The 16,243-nt window shown below is 35.2% G+C and overlaps 1 protein-coding gene across 1 annotated transcript in view; it reads left to right on the top strand.

Moving 5' to 3' along the window:
• Positions 1–11,322, top strand: part of FGF7 (fibroblast growth factor 7) — a 28,037-nt gene extending 16,715 nt beyond the window's left edge. The window contains exons 3-4 of the mRNA XM_027732127.2: positions 9,934–10,037; positions 10,388–11,322. Coding sequence (XP_027587928.1) covers positions 9,934–10,037; positions 10,388–10,582 — 299 coding nt within the window. The 3' untranslated portion in view covers positions 10,583–11,322. The remainder of the gene's footprint in view (positions 1–9,933; positions 10,038–10,387) is intronic.
• The last annotated feature ends 4,921 nt before the right edge of the window (positions 11,323–16,243 follow it).

Genomic DNA, 16,243 nt, shown 5'->3' with positions numbered 1-16,243 from the left:
AGGGCAGTTCTTAGGTCATCTTTGTGACAGCCTGCAGCCAGTTTACCCAGGTGATAAGCCATAACAACACAGGAAACGCACATGGAATTAAAGTTCCTCAGAACACAATTCAGATAATGCATAATTTGTTTTCTTACATACAGAAAAGGTGTGTGAATATGCACTCCTGGTTTTTTTTGAAAAACAGAAAAGGTCTTCATGGGAATGACATGACTAATTTAATGTTAACTGTGATCACCAATTCTACCCAGGAACGGGGCAAGGAGAACACCAGCTCTTTACTAGATGAAAACACAAAACAGCAGAGTAACAAAACTAAACACAAATGAATCTGTTTTAAAACTTTTGCATTATGGAAGAATTTGAAGAGACAGAAGTCTGGGGGATTTTCCAGATTCAGATAATCAAAGTAGCTGTAGGCATTGAAACTGAATTTGGGAAGTCTTGCACCTCTAGATGGTTTATCATATTTTGCTGTGAAAAGGTTAATAAGCAACATTTTACGTTTACTTTTGCTGTTTTGAAGCTGTATTCTGAAAGTCTCCAAAGCTTGAAAAGATCATGTAATCCAGTGAAATTGGCAGAAAAGATTTAAATACTAGAAATATCCTTTGAGCTGTAGGGAAAGTATTTTTTGAACAAGTTCAGCTCTGAACTATTAAATCATTAATTTTCTTAAGTGCTTGGAAACAATTACATTTTGTAAACAGTCATTCAACTATTTTTTTTCCATTTTTCATATCAGTAAATTATTAATGCTGTAATAAGAGAGCACTTTTTCAGACTGAGGATTAAGACTTGGATTTTCCATGACAGTATTAACTCTAAAAAATAATATTATTCTTCATTATAACCAAATGTTTAGCTTCAAGGCAATTTTTATTGAAGGGAAATGTAGTTTCCTGCAAAAATGAGAAATGACTACATGCTGTATAAGAGGCTGATCAAGAAAATATTTATATAAAGCACAGAGGAGATCAGCAAAGTGAAGGGGTCTAATAAGTTTAAGGAGACATTCACAAGAGAATGACTGCCTGGGGCAGCATGTTGTTCACTTGTTACTGTGTACTGCTATTCACAAGTCACACCTCTAAATTGAAAAGTTCCACAGTTTTATGATCTACTTCAGTGAAAAATGCCACAGCCTTTGGTCTTGACGACCAAGTCAAGAGAAATATTGGAAAGACAGTGGCTTGAACTGCTAATGTTTGACAGAGACCTACTCAGGAGAAGGCAATTTAGAGTCAGAATGTCCTAGACCAATTCTTACTATACTACCATTTTCAATGAAGAATGAAGCATTTGATTTATAAACCCATCTAACCCAAAAACATTAGCAGAGAGTTAATACAAAACTGAGGCCAAAGAGGCTGGACAATAAAGAAAAATACTTGGAAATTCTAAGCTATTTCTCTTCAGCAATTATTAACTCCCATATGGTTGCTGAAATCCCCACTCCAGTGATTAGGGGAGGGAATCTTTACTGCGTGTTGCAACCTGAGAAGCACAGTTTTACATCTATTCACTTTGAAAAATAACTAAAAAACAAAGGTATTATGGCTCTTAATATTTCCCGCTGCAGATCAAATTAAATTTGTAAGTGAAAATGAAGGTGTATTTCCAAACATCAGCCTGGAAGTTCAAACCAGACTCTGCACCTCTCACTGTGGTACCAGCAATGCATAGTTGGAAGGGCAGATCATACATCTGATGATGCACAGGAGACTGTGTAAACACCTTGACCAATGCAGACTTGACAGTGGCACTTGGCTTACCCTTCCCTTTCTGTCATGAAGGTAAACACCCACAAGTCCAAGTACACATGCAAAGAAAAGATCTAGTTAGTAAAATAACAGCATTTCTAAACAGTCATTTTAGTCCCTGTTGTACCTTCCCTCCTATATTTGGTTCCTGTCTTGCATTTTTTATGCTACCTTCACAGAGACATCAAGTCAGCAGTGTCTTTCAGAAACCTTGACATGGCTCAGCTTCCTTAACTAACTTATCTGTCAACTGTAGCGTATCACCAGGACAATGGTTTATCAAAAAGTTGTTCTATCTAGCAATGCATGTATTAATCAGTTTGTAGGACTGAAAATTAGTGAAGAAATTTATGGAAAATGTAATGTCAAATAAGGAATACTTAAAATGATCAATAAATGAGAACCCAACAGAGTACAAAAAATTCTTTGATGGATTTCTGTTTAGCCATTAGTTGATTTTCTTTTTAATTCTATATGCCCACTGTTTTTATGTCCAGTGAATTGCAAAAAGGCAATTAAACATCAGCTATTTGTGCTTAATCAAATATTTTCTGCACATGGACTAAATCTTAGAAGCAAATTCTGCTACTTGAGGATGTTTAACAAAATGCTGCACTGAGTCCTCAAGGAATATCTCCCTACCTTTAATCATGTTTCCTCAGACAACTATAATTCCTGCTTGGAAATTATACACAGGACAAACACAGGAGTTTTGAGTGCTTTGAATATTTATCCATGATATCCAGATGTCTGGCACCTTGCTGAAGCAGTAGCTTCAACTGTTCTCCTGAAAATCCTTGACAGATCCATTGTTTATGTGCAGATCATTTTTACAGCCATATTCATATCTACAGTGCCTCAGATATTCTACACATGCACAGCAAATGCACACATGGATACAGCACAAAGCCCCTAAATAAAAGCTTTTTTTAGCCTTCCATATTGGTCCATGCTGTAAACAACAACATAGATGTGGTTAAGCCATTAATCAAAACTCTGAGTATCACAAGGAGAAGCTAAAAGAACAAAGTGATAGTGAATGTATGTACCAACTTGTTTTCTGTTACCATAATTAATTGTTCATTAAAATCATATCCATAGATAAAAAATTCCTGGGGAGGAGCAAATTTCATCTCTGCTTTGAAAACCATTAAAACATCCACTTGTATATCCCTTTCTGCTTATAAAGCTTATAAACATAAGTTCTCTGAGGTACCGTCCAGGAAACTCTTTCACCCTCTTGCTAAGGAAAGTACACAACACAAATGCAAATTCTACTTTCTATCAATTTTAATTTAACAATAGGAAGGGTAAAAATTAAGTCATATTACAAAATATCTTAAATTAATATTTTAATTCACAGTAACTTCTTTACCATTAGATTTTATATTTGAGAGAGAATGAGCATGCAAATTGTTGCACTGACATTTAAAAATATTAAGAATCAAAATAACTTAAACACATACAAATACTTCACAATATAGCCACTATTTTTAAAAAAGTGATAGAAAGAGGTAATGTTTCCTGAAACCAATGACTTTACAAAACTGTCCAATGAAACCATTCCTTTTACTGATAGACTTTTCCAGAAAAACTAATAAGCCAGCTAATGAAGGTATTTACAGTGCTGGCTCACCAAATGCACACACACACTAAGACTGTGAAAGTTTTCCAAGACACTGTATGATTGACCATTGAGATTTGCATTTTCTTGCTTTAAGAGGCACAGACATTAACTTATTAAATCCCAGAGCAAAAGAACAAATTACATTAAATACCATTCAATGGTGTAAGCAACAATGAGATCATTTTTCTTGGCCTTGAACCATCTGCAAAGGTCACTTGAATTCATAAATATGTGCTCTAAATTCAATTAATTAAAAACACAAGTTAGTGAAATTTAGAGGTTTCATTTTGTTTTGACTTATTCTCCATCCAAGTCTTTTCTGCCTCCTCCTTCCCTATTTGAGATTCCACATACTTTATCTTAAGACAATTCTGCCTAGGAAAGGGTGTTGCACAAACACATTCCTCACAAAGTGCTGGACTGTCAGTGCCCTAAAACTACTGTCAACCTCCTTACCCCTAAAAATCAGCAACAGACTGTTTTTTATTACTTCAGTGCATAAAGAAGCCACAAGAAATAAAGTGCTGTACATATCACACAAAATTTGGCATTGTAAAGAATTTAGATTATATTAAAAATCAGTATTAAATATATTATCTGTTACTTATTTTTTAAAAAGAAAATAATAACAACTAGCTTCTATACTAGCTTTTGCTTTCCTGTCCTTAAAAAACATACTTTTCCTTTCCTTCTTTCCAGCATTTAGAAGACTACCAAAGTCTTCTTAGTGGTTTCCACCTTACCTTTAAACATTTTCTTGTAACAAATGCACCTGACAGAATAGAAAAGCACTGGGATGAAACTCCTGTCGGCCTTGCTGAAAAATGTAATGGATGTCCAAATTTCTCTTTAAATTAGTATCTACAGAAACTCTAACAAATCGAGGAGCAGTGACCAGGAATGACAGACATTGAGGGGATACCTGCAACATGGGACATGTCTGCAGAAAGAGCTGATGAGGGACTGAACACAATGTGTACTTCAAAATTCTGCCAGAATCTTCCCGAACGATCTTACCTGGCCTAGTGGGGCAGCTCCCTGACATGTGAAAAGATCCCTAGCTCAGTGGGTTTGCTCCCTCTTTTCTTCCCAAACCCCTCTGGACAGGTTAGAGCTGCCTGCTAGATCTTCAGCCACGAGCAGCACTCACTGGTTTCCTTACAGCTCTCAGGAGCAAGAATTTCAATTGCTCTTTCAGCCCCGTGGCTGCAAAATGATTAAAGACAAAATGCCCCAGTTTTGCTAAATCACAAGGCTCTCACTACTTTGTGATAGATAAGATATTGTTATTTGAGGATATTATGGGTAAACACAAAGAGACTGTCTATTCAGCTCTAGCTGCATACTGATAGAAATTACTCTGATATCATCTATAAATGGATTGTGTAGCAATAAAAGCAAAGATTCGTTAAAACAAATAAAATGTCACAGTGTGTTGTAAAAGCAAAAAAAAAATTAGCAAATAAAAGGAAGATGAAAATGTTAATGTGAACACGTTACTCAAATAAAAAATTATTAATATGTGATTAATAGGTGATTAAAAACAAACAAAATTATCAAATACTGCTTATCAGAAAAGAATTATCTCCCATGAGAATGCTCAAATCTGTATCAGTGATACAGCTAAACGCCCATTTTTTTCCATAAATATCCAGCCTGAGGTGCTATGGAATAAGTCCAAACATAAAAATGTCTGCTTGTAAAGTACTGAGCAACTGTCATTCCAGACCACAATACCAGGAAACTCACCTCATTTGTGATGTAAATTTTCTCCAAAACCCAATATATTTTTCACCCACTAAAACTGTTGTGTCAGCCTAAAGGGTTGTTTTGCGTCTTTTTTTTGTCCTTTTTTTTTTCCTCCCTACTGGATATCAATTGTCTGTTATTTAATTTGCACCAAGTGGTTAAAAAGAATGCTGCCATCATCCACAGTCATCTTTTCTAAAGACAAACTGTAGCCCATCTCAGCTCAGTGTCTTTTACGCACACCAGACAGAATTCCAGCTCCGCAGGAAAGTTCACTCACTACAGGAATTTTAAGCTACATTTGATACACTGACCGTGCAACCATATAAAATTGTTTGGAATTTCATGCTGATTTTATAGAAATTACAGTTGTTTTCAATTTTGTATGCCCATCTCTAGGTTGTTGTTTTTTTCTTTCTGGCTTTAATCTGATTTCTTTCCCAGTTACTTTGTGGTATATTCAAGTCTACTCTTAAACTTCTTCAGAACTTCTATGGGGATGCTTTAGATAAAGTTACTGAAAAACACAGTTTACATTTTAATTTTTAAATCAGGGGTATTTAAGACCTTGTTGAAGTTTGGCCTTCTGAATTTCTCATCAACTTCTTATCAATTTAAGCACGCCTCTAAAGCAATTTTGGTTATTAGAGCATGAAAAGAGTATTTCAATGAAACAATCTACATATAACAATTTTCTATTTCCCATTCTAGCTTGATGACTTTTTTCTTTTCATGAATAGAGACTGAAAGGATTAAAACTCTTTACTTCAAAAGGAAGCACCTAAGAATGGAATCGCTAATGTAAGACAAGGAATGGTGCAGTATTAGACTGAGGAGAAGAGGCTTTCCTTAGTAGAACTTCTGACTGTAGATTTTAGTTCTTTATCATTTTTCTGAAGCATCTGGTGCTACATAAAACAACACTTAGAAATGGGCACAGACAAATCTCACATGTGTGCCTGGTCATTTTTTTCTATTTCTGTGCGGAGTTTTTTTCTGAAAAGATTTTAACTTACTGTAGCTCTCCTGCTGCTCTGAGGAAACCACCTTAGGGATAAAATCCTGCCTCCACTGAGTTAGCTGAAATCTTATAATTCTCTTGTATAAATTTTTGTCTTTATGTATAAAATGGCCTATAAACATAGCACAGCATAGAGAGTTTACTTCTATTACCATTTTTCTACTAATAAAGAGATTTACCTCCTTCCAATGAATCCCCTGAAAAGAATCAGCATGAACACTGAAGGTCAGCTACACAGTAGAGGAGCAATGAAACAAAGACATTTTAATTCAGTTCATGTCTTAAAGGCAGTGAAAAATGGAATACCAGAACAATCTTTAGCTTTGGTGAGTTTTGCTGAACTCATGTTCCCATCCTTACAAAGCTAATCTTTAGACTATGTTACAGTGATGTTGAATTTAATTACCTTCAATTACTCAGGAGCAAAGCTCTTTCCAGCAAGAAAAATGAGATTATTGGGTTAGTTTCCAGCACACAAATGATGTTCCTGCCTAGTCTCAAAGACATTGCAGTGATAGAGAACTTCAAAACGAAGGAGAAGAGCAGAAAGAAGAGGGTTTTTTTTTTTTTAAAAAAAGCTACCTAAAGAGATCACATTCACAGACTTGGCTGGATCTAACAGTCCTGACCGTGTAACAGAGCATGGACACACGGAGCATAAGGATAACCATATCTGCTCCAAATTTAATTTAGCCCAACATCCTGTTGGCAAGAACCTCCAGTAGCAGATGATTACAGACAGTATAGAAGAAACAGGAAATATCTGCAGTTGGCCAAAATTCTGGTTGAACAGTTTTATTCCCTTGACACCTACTGATGGATTAGGTTCCTACCTGCAAGGACATATCCCAGTGTCTATTTACCATCCTGTAACTTCTCTTACAGGGATTGAGAACATACAAAATAAACAAAGACCAATATGACTACACTGTCATATAGTGAATACAATGTGAAACCTTGACTTAATAGCAATACTGAAAGGAAATGAAACAAAGAGGGAAAAATACAACTTACATTCTCTATTTTATGCATTTGTTCTTTGGTATATTCTTCAGTAATTTCCTGCTTTGGTAATATAATTATGATATAATATAAAAGATAATTTTATTAAATAAATATAATTTATAAAATTATAATTGGAAGAGACAGTGATTGCCATTATCCACGTCTCTTTAACTTCAAAGTTTGTGTTAAGTATTTATATATCAAGCTGAGAATTAAAAAAATAGAAAAGTAGTTTAGATGTTTTCATAGAGAGATTATGTTGTTCATAAGTGTTAAATAGTCCATTAACTAGTTCATCAAAGAACTTGTGCTTTGAGAATTATGCTGAGCATAACAGGTGTGCAGGGAAAAGGTGGACATCTTAGAAATTTGTATATTCAGAAACACCTTGTAAAACTGTTAAAAGTACTGACATTTCTGTCTATATTATATTGAATATTACTCAAAATCATTCTTCCTGGTCTGTGAGAGACCTCTGATATTTAGTGTGGATACTAAATTTAAGCACGTGATACAACTGCAATGATGACATTGATAAACTAATAAACTTTCAATGTATGATTTCTCAACCTTAATAGCCTCTTTCCATAGTTTATGTACATAAAGGAAGAAACGTGACTAAAGTAGAAAAACAAGTACCCCAAACCAAAATAAAATAACTCCAACAAGTCAGTATGAATGTCACCATCTACTTCAGAAAAAAGAAATCTAAAAAAATGTAAAAATTGTAACAATAATAATATTGCCTTGGACAAAACTTTTTGGCATTTCCTTTTTAAAAGTAGAAGGATTTCTTACTACTGTAACTTCAGCCAACATCAGCTTACTCAAAGAAATCTCCATTCCTATTAGCATGACTTGTTTTAAAAAGTCATTCTGGATCTTTCATTTTTTTTAAATTCTGTATAAATAGAAAACTCTAACAAAGATTTTTTTTTGAATAAACCTCTCCTTAAGTTAACAGCCAGCACAGGCAAAAGAGCAAATGGCTATAAGCTGTCACTGAAAAAATGTGGATTGCAAATTACTAGGAAGTCTGCAGCCATTAAAATAAATCAAACTCTGGAACAGCCCTCGGCAGAAACACTGGGGGCAAAGAAATAACAATTCCAATTTAGTATTGGCAAAGTTTATGAAAAGAGAATTATCTGATGCAATTCCCAGGCTAGCAGAACACTGGACTTGATGACCCAGAGATCCCTTCCACTGTTATGTTCTTTGTTTGGCTAAATGCAGATGTTCATCTGTTTTTCAGCCTCACTGTGGTTTTTCTAAAGTGAAATTTAAATGAAAGTTAACATAATTTTTGTTAGTTTCAGTTACAAATTGCCCTTTGTAAGAATTGTTCCTAGGCCTGCAGCAGGGTGGAACTTGTCAAAGAAGTCTAAAAGCTTTACTTAAAGCTGGCTTAGCATTATGGAGCAGTACAGAAGTGTAAGTGCTCCAAGACGAATGCCCAGCACTGCACACACCATGAGAAGAGGTAACTGAGCTGGTAAGGAAAATAGGAAATAAAAATCAACAATACAGACTAGGACTGATACACAAGTAATATCAAGGAGGAAAGCAAAGCAGAACAGGGAAGAAAGTAAAGGACATCATGATATAAAAAGTATGGGAGAGGAAAAATATCATATATATTTAATGTCTTCCAAAAAAACCCCCCTAATTATTGAAAAATTATTAGTATGTGTGATGGCTGTGAAAAGTCAATGCAAGCTTGGAAGGGAAAAAATGAAATGTTTTTTTAAAGAGGAAAGTCATCGTTCAGGTGACAATCTAACACGTGCCTGTCTCCCTCTCGCTCACTTGTCTCCTCCACACCGTTGGAATTTGCCTGGAGTCGCTGCCTTTGAAAGACCCCATTTTGGAGAACAAGTCACAGGACAGTTGCTGTGGCAGAGTTCTGTCAGCGACTCAGAGTGGAAGGAAACGGCTCAAACTCAGATGTATAACTCTAAACTATTGCTTAAGACAACATTAATAATATTTAATCTTGAAAACAACCTGGTGTTCCTTAATAACTTGCACCATCCTCTCGCCTTTGCTAATTTTTTTCTTTTTTACTAACATGAGAATATTTTTTATGTTGCAGGTAACTTAAATGTATCAGTGACCACAGAGATATATACCAGGGAGATGAAAATAAGTTTATAGAAAACAACACTAAATGTTTCCTGGGTTTGAATAACTAAGTTCTCAGAGCAGCCTTTAATGATTTTCAAATACACGTATCTTTACAGCTCCAATCAGTCATAAAAGCACACAAAGGTCAGGCAAATACTTTATCTTATTTAAGACACTGTGTGGTCTGTTTTCTATCACTCACAAGTTCTAAGGTTTAAACTCTTCCAAGGAGATGATACTGCTACACAAGACTTCAAAATAAAGGCTTTACACAAATTCTGTGAACCTTGACGGCTGAGTATATATTCCAAATGAAACCACGAGCCTGATACATTCTAAGATACACTGATTCTTTGAAAATAGAAAAATTTTATACTGACATCACAACTTCAGAATGCACTCAAAAATTATCACTATTCGGTTTTTTAAGCAGTTTTACGCAGACACGATCACATACAGGGATTTTTGAAAGTCTAGCCCTTTTTTCACATGAATACACGTAATTTTTCCATTTTTCAAGAACAATTGCTTCAGATTCTCAATAAACACGGAAATATTACTGAATATGAGTTCAGCTAAACCTTCTGAGTTGACTGGAGACCAACCAACCATTTTACAGCCCTTGCCATGTGCCTTTGCAGGTATTCTAGAAATCCGAACGGTGGCAGTTGGAATAGTGGCAATCAAAGGAGTGGAAAGTGAATACTTTCTGGCAATGAACAAGTCAGGAAGACTCTATGGAAAGGTATGGATGCAAACTTCTCTTATGTGTACAGTCACCCTGCAAAATCTTAAAAGATACACATTTTCAGATGTAGCATCTGCATGGTTTTTTATAAAACAGATTCCTAACAAAGTAAAAGGTATCCTGTACTTATCTCATACATCCCATACTAGACTTTTACGCCATTTAATAAATTCAATTATTAGAGCTTATATACTCCTTCAAAATATTCAGCATTCAGATTTCAGAAGCCAAATTTATTTATTAAAATATTAATAATACACAGGGTTTATAATGTATCTCCCATTTTCCCTAAATATTTAAGAACACTTGCACTTATCTTACTCTATTTTATTATTTACTCTCAACAGAAAGTCTGCAACGAGGACTGCAACTTCATAGAACTGATTGAAGAAAACCACTATAACACATATGCTTCTGCAAAATGGACACACAAAGGAAAGGAGATGTTTGTTACACTAAACCACAAAGGGGTTCCAATGAAAGGTAAAAAAACAAAGAAAGAACACAGAGCATCCCACTTTCTTCCTCTGGCAATATCCTAATCACAAATGATCTATAAAGAACTAGTTCCAGCAGGAAGATTAATTTTAAGAAGACTATTTGACAAGATATCAAGAGAGGCTGGAATACTACTGAGAAACTGAACAAGCTGGACTTGCGCATTTATGTTTATTTTTAAGAGACTACATGAAAAGATTTGAAAATATACACAAAACCAGATTTAGTAACTAAAAGTTGTAAAAAATTCTAAAGAGTTGTACAATCATTATCTTAGTCATTGTAACTGGGTAGTTTCTTAAATTAATTTACCCTGAAGAATAAGTCATTACTTGATTATCTGATAATATTTTATTTAAAAAACCTATCTGCTTCTTAAATATGGCTGCTATAATAATAATAAGCAGATGATAATGTTGTGTAAAATATGTCAGACTTTAAGGCTGCTGGAATGAGTTGTCAGATTATCAAGTCAATAGAAAATGTGGAGGCTGAGCAGTATTTTAAATACTTCCCCCAAGAAACTGATATCCTATACATAAACTATATGATCAGAAAAAAAATATAATCTTGTAAATGTTTATTGTTGTATTCAGATAAAAGAGTTAGTTTGGAAAAATTAAGTTTACTCTAACACAAAATGTTCCTATCTATTAATGAAACAAATACCTAATGCTGCTCTAAAAGATGTTTCAAATAGTGTATGTAAAATAAAAATAGGAATAAATAACGTACTTCATCTCACTTTTCACAAATTAACATTTTATATAACGATGAAGCAAAAATTCAGACATATTAAGGTTTTTTATGTAACATATCCTATCTTTTGTATAATTCCTGTTAGGGCATACAGCTTTCAATATTATTTTTCCATCCTTATACATGCTTTTTCTGTTGTTACAGCATTAAACTTTATTTTAAGTTGTATTTGAACTTTATTGTTTTAAGTTATTTAAATGTTATTTATAAAAAAAGATACTTATTAAGCTGCATCTGTTTCATATGCTTTTAATTCTAAAGGAATAACAAAATGGTCTGGCTGAGATGCATGAATTTTTTTCTGTGACCAGACACAAAGACTAGTACACAACCCTCCTGCCAACATACATTGGATGGCAGACAAAAATGACAGCCTGCAGCAAACCACACAATAGACATCTCAAAAGAAACAATGCAAAAATCTTAAAAATCTTTGCCACATACTCTTGCTGATTAAAGGCTCAGAGTTATGCCAGGTAAAGGAAGGTTACAGTTCCAGCAGGTAATGGAAATAACTCTCAGATGGTGGAACCAAAACTCACAGATACAGAAATATGCACGAGCCTGTAGGACTAGTTTGAAACTGCAGCTAAAATCAGTGTGACCTGCTGAAGAAAAGACATCTTAGTTTTCGGGCTATTAAAGTGTTCAACTAAGCCCTACATGACTAATGCATTATATCATTTCATTCTGCTCAGTTTTCCCCACATGTTTTCTTGGTAGTGTGATAACTGCACTTAGATAAAGATCACCAAAAAATGAGCTGAAGCAGCTGCCAGATGACTGGGATACAGTCAAGTTAATTAATAATGCTCTTAAATGCCCTATGCTGCATTACAAGTGTTTAGAGTCTACCACTTTTTCCTACAGGAAAAACTTTCTTTTTAAGAGTACTCACAGAAAACAGCAAAAATTCTCTTTAACAAATATTTCTTTTTCCAAAGAAATACTTGTCTAACAAATAGTGTCATTTGAAAATTGATTATGTTATTAGCAAGTCAAAAATCAAAGAAGATATAAAGAGATCCTTGCAGGAAAATGTGTCACTACAGCTGTATCAGTAAACCTTCCCTGTGCTCTTGCTGGTTTATCTATCACATGTTCCATGAGTACAGCAGACTGTACTATGAAAAGCTTTTTTGCTGATAATTGTCTGCACTCCTTTCTGTGAATATATAAACATGAAACCAAGTTCACACTCATGATCAACATTAACACACCAGCAGAAGTTTCTATACCTAAACTAGGTTAGTTGAAACTTTGAAATAAAAATGAAAATAACATCTCATTAAGATTGTGCTTAAAAGCTCTACTGAAGTTTGAATGAAAATGTAAGTACATGTTAATATATGAATATATCTGTAAAAAACCCTTAAAATTAAAAGCAGATGTAGACAAGCTCTTTTAAAAGATCTTCTGATTATGTAATTGAAGGATATAGAAACACAGTTATACAATTCCTGAGCCCCTGCTGTAATTAGCCTTTACTGCTGACTGCTTTCTCTAATGAATCCCTAAGTTACCATCATTACCAGGTAAGCCAAGGCTGCTTTATGTTTTACAGCTGTCATAACTGAAATGTGTCCTGTGAGGGAACTGTTCACAGAAAGACACCTGACTGCAAATGATGCAATTCTTCAGTACCACAGTCATATGGCCTTAAAACTCAACAATTTTCAACGTAGCTCTATCTCAGAAAATCTCTTCTGAAATACTTATTTTTAACTCAGGAAAAAAATCAGTTTAGTGCTAAAACTAGAAAATAATAATCAGAAAATGTAAAGTGATGATCCACAGCAGCGAACCATTAAAAGACAAGGATAATAAAAAGAAGCTATTAGGATTTAACAGATATATGTCAGAAATCCTCACAAAAGCCTATTACATCAATTACATCACAATTTAATGTTAAGATCAACATATAATACACCATGTGGGAGGAAAACACATTCGTATGAAAAGAAACAGATATTCCTTTCTAGATATGGCCCATTAGTAACCTTTATAATACTAAAGGTTCAAGCAAACCCAAACAAAATGGTTATAAAAGCCAACCACAGTTGTAATTTCTTTGCTTTTCCTTCAGAGGCATTGGCTTTCATGCAGCTTTTTATTTTGTTTACCACCAACACTACACAGTGTGCACAGACTGGGGTTTAGGAGTGAAACACAAGCTCTGAGGGTTAAGTAGCACCTCCGACAGCCACTCACGTTTCGTGGGAACTGCTCCACTACACAGGCTCTTTAAATTTAATTAGCAAGGTTCTACTTAATTACTTATCTTTTGCATTAGTGCTGATAAACGCTCTGGGACACAGCAATGGGCAAATCTCATCTGAGGAATCTCACAGAAGGCTGCAGGATATCCATCCTTGGAGGTTTTCCAGGTCTGACTGGACAAAGCCCTACACAATCAGTGGGGGCTCTACTTTGAGCAGGAGATTGGACAAGAGACCTGCAGCACTCTGCCAACCTAAATGAGTCTAGATTCCATAGGAAAGTTATTTGTCTTGAAACAATGACACAAAACACACCTTCCACATTAGGGGGATAATTACACATTTGTCTCATCACTTGTGTGTCATTAAATGTATGCAAAATGGTGTAAATACGCAATAAAAAATGACAATTGGACAATTTCCATGACTTTTTAAAACACCTGATATGGTACAACATGGCCTCACTTTTAGTTCTGTTGCAAGTACTTTAAAACACTGCTCTGCACAGCATCTGTAATAATCAGATTACTACACGATCCATTAATTATTAAAATACACTTGTCTGTGTTTTAAATTACTTTTTGAAGAAAACATGTATATTCTCTTTGAATAAGTTGAAGCAAAATGTAAGTTAATATTAAATCAATAAAGTAATGAGAACCACAGTATTTCATTGCACTCAACGACCAGTATCTGAGTAGTCTAAATATTTCTAAGTCTAAATAAATAAGCCTAGGATATCTATCTCCTCACTACCAACTTTTCAAAAACCATAGTAATTCCATAACATATAACATGTAGAAAATAAAAATCCAGTTTAGACGATTTTCCTCAAATTAGGAAAACAGGTATCCTCAGAGTTGAGATCCATACTTAGAAATAATAATGTACTTTTTTTAAACTAAGCAAAAAAAAATGACATTTATATTAACTTTAATAATACCCCACAACAAAATTACTTAAAAAGTTTTTTAACACCATACATTGAAATCCATAATCTTACATAAAATAAAACTTCAGAATTTAATTATAAATATTTGGGAGGTGAGGGGGGGTTAACATAGTATTAAAGCTACCAAGTGTTAAGTCTTGAGCTCTGTAAATAACTTCACAATAAATACCTGGCTGAGGAAAGCTGGCTTGTAAATCTCAAGCATTCCAGACACTGAAATTCCATAACTGCTTACATTCCAGACCTAAAATGGGAGAGTTCCTTCAATTCTGTTTGGAAGGCAGAGCCTAGCTTACCAAGATTCGTTGTTTCATTAAGGAAACACTTTTATTTAGAGGCCTGGCACTTCAAAAGGATGTCTCTTGACACAGAGGGAAAAAAAATACTCACTTCAGATGAAATGACTTCCTCATGAGAATAACTATTTACCTCCAGTGCTAGGCAGAAAAGCAGAGGAGTTAGAATGAAGATGCATAAACTCGTCACATAAAGGTTACAGTGTATTCAAGCTGAAGTCCAATATCAAATAACAATCCTCACTTCTACAATCATTTCTCAAACAGTGTTTTAATGAAGATGGGGAAAGACCTGAACACTGAGCTTTATTCAGTGTAATCCAGATCTTGGGGGACACCAGGTACCCAGGGGCTGGCTGTTGGCACCTAGTGACAACTTGAAGGGTCAGGTTAAGTAGGCTGCTGAAATTCAATGTATTTCAATAGAAAGTACATACCTACTGTACTCAGCTCCAGGAGGAGAGTAGGGATCTGTGTTACCCAGATAGCTTTGTGAAACTCATTACAAGTTCACTTTACATAGAGCAACAGCTTCCTCATCTTTGAGGAGTTAGGCTGGTCAGTTTTAAGGGCTCAGTCCTCTGCAGACTAAGCTTTCTGGAGCTAACAAAGTGTGCAAAATTAGAAAATATTTGTGTTACTTGGGTGTTCAGAATAGTGTAAGACTAAAACACAAAAACATCTTTTTCGACCTTTGCAAAGTAAACACTGAAAACAGCTCATTCCACAGACCAGCCTTCAGTGGTTTGCATCTCAGTTTTGTGACCATGTGCCATCACTGCACTGACACAGGCATGGTGTGATGTTCACTGAGCAACTCCTGCAAGTCCTTATGGAATGTCTTATTTCCATATTGTTGTTTTTATACAGGAGCAAAGGCATTACTTCCAGCCTATATCCCAAACCACAGTACTTTCATTCTCCTACCTTAATTTGAAAGAATTTGTCTCACTTTATCCACAGAATCACAGACTGGTTGAGGTTGGAAGGGACCTTTGGAGGTCACCTGGTTCAACCCCTCTGCTCAAGCAGAGCCATCTGGAGCCAAGACCACATCCAGACATTTTTTTGAATATCTCCAAAGAGAGAGACCCTACAACCTCTTTGCACAACCTGTGCCAGTGCTCAGTCACCCTCACAAGAAAAAGATGTTCTTTTAGCTGGTGCCCATTGTCTCTTGACCTATCACCAGGAAACACTGGAAAGAGCCTGGCTCAGTTCTCTTTTGAACCTTCCTTTCAGGTATTTATTACATTGATAAGTTTTCCCCTGAGCCTTCTCTTCTCCAGGCTAAACAGTCCCAGTACTCCCAGACTTTACTCATGGGGGAGATGCATCAGTCCCTTAATCACCCTTGTGACCCTTCATTGGACTCTCTCCAGTATGTCCACGTCTCTCCAGTAACTAAGGAGCCCAAAACTGAACACTCCAGGTGTGGTGTCACCAGTCCTGAGTAGAGCAGAAGAATGACTTCCCTAT

The sequence above is a fragment of the Pipra filicauda genome, unplaced genomic scaffold (genome assembly GCF_003945595.2).
Source record: "Pipra filicauda isolate LSUMZ 115617 unplaced genomic scaffold, ASM394559v2 scaffold7_size6619720_pilon, whole genome shotgun sequence".
NCBI classification, from domain to species: domain Eukaryota; kingdom Metazoa; phylum Chordata; class Aves; order Passeriformes; family Pipridae; genus Pipra; species Pipra filicauda.
This window is presented reverse-complemented; position numbering and strand designations above follow the sequence as displayed.